This window comes from Tasmannia lanceolata, unplaced genomic scaffold (assembly GCF_043159265.1).
Source record: "Tasmannia lanceolata isolate RefF3 unplaced genomic scaffold, GAP_Taslan_0.1 ptg000641l, whole genome shotgun sequence".
NCBI lineage: Eukaryota > Viridiplantae > Streptophyta > Magnoliopsida > Canellales > Winteraceae > Tasmannia > Tasmannia lanceolata.
The window spans coordinates 1-4,940 of NW_027519313.1; the positions used below are offsets into that span (position 1 = coordinate 1).

The following is a 4,940-nucleotide window of genomic DNA, read 5'->3' on the forward strand; positions in this document are numbered from 1 at the left end:
CGACAGAGCAATCCTTTCGATAGAGCCTTCGGACAACCATTATTGCATCGTGCAAGCTTCTATCTACCTCCTCCATGAGTTGATCAGCTCCTCCGCGGATGATAATTGTTACAGTCTTGGCGCTTGGGCAATCCTTGAATAAATTGTACCTTTGATGGGGAGTGTAATTTTGTTTCAAGGATCGGGTTAGTTTGTTTTTTTAGTAGCATCTTATTGATGAGATATTAGTTGAGGAAATGTGCGTTCCGTAACTAAGAGCAAGAACCGTAGGGGATTGACAAGCTCCCTTCTCAAGAACTCTCGAAGATATCCCAATACACCAAAGGCATATCGAGACGGGTTTCGAGTTTTTGATATTCCAATTGAGTAACATTAAATGATCAAGACGGGATCGTTCAATTGACTTTCGATTGGGATTTGGAGTGAGAGTTATTAATCAATATGTTTATCACTTACCTTTCTCCTCCAATTTGGATCTCTTCGAATACTCCGCAGGTTCCTAGATTCGCCTCCTTCAGATCACTGCAGGTAGTTAAAATGTCACCACCACAGGCTCGCATAGTCCTCTTAAGGTCATCTTCAGCCACTCGACCGGCACAGAACATGTCACGATCGGCAAAATACTGTGTTGCAACATCACCGATTGGCAATTTTGAAAGTACTACCTTGGTACCAGATTGTGCAATCTTCTCCAACTTGTCGTAGAGGATCTTCCATTCAGCGTCCACGATATTTTGGTATTCGGCAACATTGTTCACGCGAATCTCAGCGTTATCTCTCTCGGCCTTGAGCTCAAGCTCGATGTTGAGTAAAGCGATCTTTGGTTTCACATACGTCTTGGGTTGCATCTCGAAACCAGCGTAACTGAAAGTCTTCTTAAATGCTACACCACGAATCAATTGGGAGTCCTCTAGTGAACCGCCGCCAACTTTCTTAATACCGATCATGTTGAGTGGCAAATAGTCGTCGAGGGACTCGACAGCGTCAACGACAAGCTTAGAGAAGAACTCTTTCTTCTGTGCAATAAGTTTGGAGCTCAAGGTGGTTGAGGCACATTTGATGAATATGTCACGCGGCTGGTCGTCCAGTTTGACACCAACCTCATCTAGCCGCTTCATGATTATGTCTAAAGCTTTTCTGAAGGATCTGATGACAATTTGCGGGTGGACGCCCTCCTCAATGAATGGCTTCGCCTCTTTGAGAAACTCGGCAGCCAGAACTACAACGGACGTAGTTCCGTCACCAATTTCTGCATCTTGAGACTTGGCTATGTCGACGATAGTGCGAGCAACTGGATGTACAACATCCAACTTCTTCAGGATGGTTGCCCCATCGTTGGTTATTGTGACAGTGCCTTTTCCATCGATGATCAGCTTGTCCATGCCACGAGGTCCGAGCGTAGTTCTGATAGTCGAAGCTACCAATTGACAGGCATTGATGTTGTTGAGTATTTGTGCCTTTCCCTGCTCGGACTCGGTTCCCTCTTTCAATAAAATGATTGGTGCTTGCATGTTGTTGGTGGTCCCGCGAGAAGTATAACAACTGTTCAGTTCTACAATCGAGTTGTGAATTAGACTTGAATAAATAAATTTGAAACTATGATATGAAGGATTTATTATTTTGAACCAATATTCCAAACCTGATCTACGAGAACGGAAAGATACCTTTGTTTTCTATGAGGCAAGGCACATGTGGGATTCCGAGCAGTAGGCGAGCACGCTGTTTCAGTTCGGCCAGAACGTCGCTGAGCTGAGGTGTGCCGTCCATTGCACGAGTAACGTCGGCGGCGCCACCAGCGGCAATCCCATGTACTAAATCTCTCCTAGGAAGAAAGTGAGTCAGCTTCTATTTGCATTGGTGTTTTCTAGCAATTTGCTAACTATTCTCAACCTAATTGCGACTGAACCTTGCCAACAAATCGACTATATACGGCTATTAGATCATATGTCGTGAGGAGACTTTGCTGTGAGCGTCAAATAACAACACAATGGAGTCTTTGCAAGTCACAAAGAAGGACAAAGTGATATTTTGCACCAAGGCCAACCACGAGGTACCCTCAAAATACGAGCTACCAGCACCACTAGCCTCTGAGGAGAAACGAGGAGTCTTACTACCAAATGGAGAGCTAAATTGGACTTGTCCATGTCTAGGTGGCCTCCCGTATGGGCCTTGTGGCTTTGAGTTCAGGGAGTTCTTTGGTTGTATACACAAGGCTCAAGAGAGCGAGGACCCAGATAAATCGAGGACACAAGAGTGCTTTCCCAAGTTTGCTGCCATGAAAGAGTGTTTCAGTCATTTCCCAAAACTCTATCCGCCTGATGAGGATGGACCGGAGACAGATTTGGGCGATCAATTTCCGAAACCATCGGGCGACCAGACTGCTACAGATGGCAAAGCCGAGTAGAAGATTCGATGATTAGGAATTTAAATTTAGGGTTGAAATTAATCTCTAGCCCGCGGAAAATTGAACGTCGCCACCTTTGGGCACTCTGTCAACACGATGACTAATTGAAGGGGGTGGACAAGTGCAAATACCCTTTGAATGGACAGTAGCCAAGCTTGAACATGATGAGAGCTAGAGGGGAGGGGGAAAGCAAAACTTTATCTCCTGGTGCATCATCCATGGCGACAAATCTCTCCAATTGTGTTTTTTGTTTAGCAACTTACGGTTTCATCGTCAAATGCACTCCAGAAAAGTGCAAGGCTCTTCTCAAATCTTACAGAGAAGACGACACTCTTGTCGAAGATTTGTAATCATATTCACCCAGAAGTCTCGATACTATACCAAATATCATTATATTCAACCTTGTAGAATCACTCAGGTCCTATGCAATTAAACAAAATCCGACCAAAATAAACTACAACCTAAACTAACCAGCCGCTATGGCTCCAACTATTGATATCTCAAAAGAGAGGATTAATCTCGATGGGAATGGTTCGCCATCTCAAATGGATGAGTTACATGGACTACTTGTTGCCTATACCGACGACCAGCTTAACGATTGCGTCAATTCGGCTTTGAAGAAGAAATCACGGGTCAAATATAGATGCATGGATGTGTTCGCCAACTTTTTAGCCTTTGGAACATCAGGCGGTGCAATTTATTTATATAAACTCAAGTCAATGACTCACGCGTCTTGTACCCTAGCCACCATTATTGCTTGCGATCAGGGCTCTATAGAGGTAATAAAATTCCTACCAAATGCTCAGACGGACGATTTACTCATAGCCTTAGGTACCTCACGTGGTTCGTTGGTTGTATTTAGACTCTGCCAACTTCCTGGCGAACAGAATCCATCACATAGTGAACTCTATAGAGCTGAGCTGTTTACAAATGGACCAGCAATAAAGATGATAGAATGTGATGTGGATTTACTGGACCCAACTAGCTCGTTTAGTAGATTGTATATTTGCGACTCTGAGAATCGACTCTATTGCCTGGAGAGCAACTATATCTACAATTCAAGGCAAATGTTGCGATTGAAGTTTTATGTCAACAACTACATGCCAACACTTATATTCAGTGTTACTGACTCAAATATAAACCAAATTAGCGTCCATAGATCTCAATTATTAATATCAACCGACGAAACAACTCGGCTATTCAATGATCAAAACAACCAACTCCACCTGATAGGCAAGAAGAAGCGGAAGAAGGTTTTTACGGCGCTTGTTTCTTCAATCCAACTTACAAGCCAGCGCAAATACTACCCGTCAATGGCGGGGGCGGCGGATGGAGATCTAGCCAACACTTGGCCAGCGTTTATTCATCAACAAATTCGCTGGCCGATTTGGAGAACTTGTTGATTTTTGTAGCTAGACCGATGTTCAGATTATGGCAAGTCAATTGCAAACGAACTGTCATGTTTACTCACCAATTCGAATCGCTCATCAAGACCGGTAGGTGCAACAAACTTGTCGAGCTCCCCAATGAGCCACTGGAATTTGCCAATCAAGACAAGCCAACAAGTGTCATGAGGAGCATAGACATTGATAGTAGAGATCATGAGGAGGTCGTACCAATCAAGAGTGACCATTTTCAGAAGATCTCCCCTATCTACAGCCCAACCTTGGGAAATCTTCTCCTGAGTTACACCCAACATGAGCTCTTCATTATCGATCCAATAGGAGCCAAGTTGATAGTTTGGTACAGTCAGAAGGATACAATAATTCAAGTTTGTTGTAACGAGAGTGAATTTTTCGTCTGGAGTTTAGTATCTCACTCTAATGGAGCAACAAGTAACTCGAATGATTTAGATAACAACAACGGGAATGTCCAACAGAGAAACTCATTCAGGGTCCAACGACTGGTCCTATTAGCTCCAACTCAATTCGTACTGGAGTTGCATAGGTTACATCGGTACTTGACCATGATGGCATTGATCGAGCGATTCGAGAGCTTGTTCCGAAGAGCCATGGCTCTACCCCTAAGTGGAATCGGTATCATCACCACTGAGGGAGGACTACTGCGTAATGTTCTCATCAACGCCTGGGGTATCTTTGAAACGCAAATACGTGGCACAGAGTTGGAGCAACTGGATGAGGATGAATCTATTTTCAAGAAGATAATCGATGATATTGTCGACGAGAGCAAACAATTGAAACACTCGCTTGAAAACCTAACCGACTCGAGATTCCTGCTGACCATGACGAGCGAGAACATAGAAAGACTTTGCAGTGAACCCTACACCTCATTGATATCATTGGAAATCTCTCTAGCAAACCTGCACTCTAATCGGGTTATACATTTCAGTAAGGAGGCACTAAATAGACACAAATCCGTGGCGAACTTGTCACAGAGTATCAAGAATTTAAACAGACTTAAGGCCCAATCGAACTATGATCTCGCCAGCGGTAGATTCAAAAACCAACCTGATGGATTACAAAAGATCGCCGACTCCAAGGCCGTCGTGGTCGAGCGTCAGAGGCCACGGCGACAA

The 4,940-nt window shown here is 44.0% G+C and overlaps 2 protein-coding genes across 2 annotated transcripts; one reads left to right on the forward strand and one right to left on the reverse strand.

Moving 5' to 3' along the window:
- Positions 1-26: 26 nt before the first annotated feature.
- LOC143868722 (uncharacterized) lies at positions 27-1,511 on the reverse strand (the record flags this gene model as incomplete). The annotated part of the gene is made up of 2 exons (XM_077376210.1): positions 457-1,511; positions 27-149 (listed from the first exon to the last, which is right to left on the reverse strand). Coding segments are annotated over exons 1-2 (1,178 nt in total), but the record flags the coding sequence as incomplete, so codon positions are not given.
- Positions 1,512-1,987: 476 nt separating this feature from the next.
- LOC143868723 (uncharacterized) lies at positions 1,988-2,404 on the forward strand. The gene has a single exon (XM_077376211.1). It carries the CDS (start codon positions 1,988-1,990, stop codon positions 2,402-2,404), a length of 417 nt encoding a protein of 138 aa, XP_077232326.1.
- The last annotated feature ends 2,536 nt before the right edge of the window (positions 2,405-4,940 follow it).

Coding starts and splice junctions, on each gene's coding strand:
- LOC143868723 (XM_077376211.1), top strand. CDS start 1,988: ATGGAGTCTTTGCAAGTCACAAAGAAGGACAAAGTGATATTTTGCACC.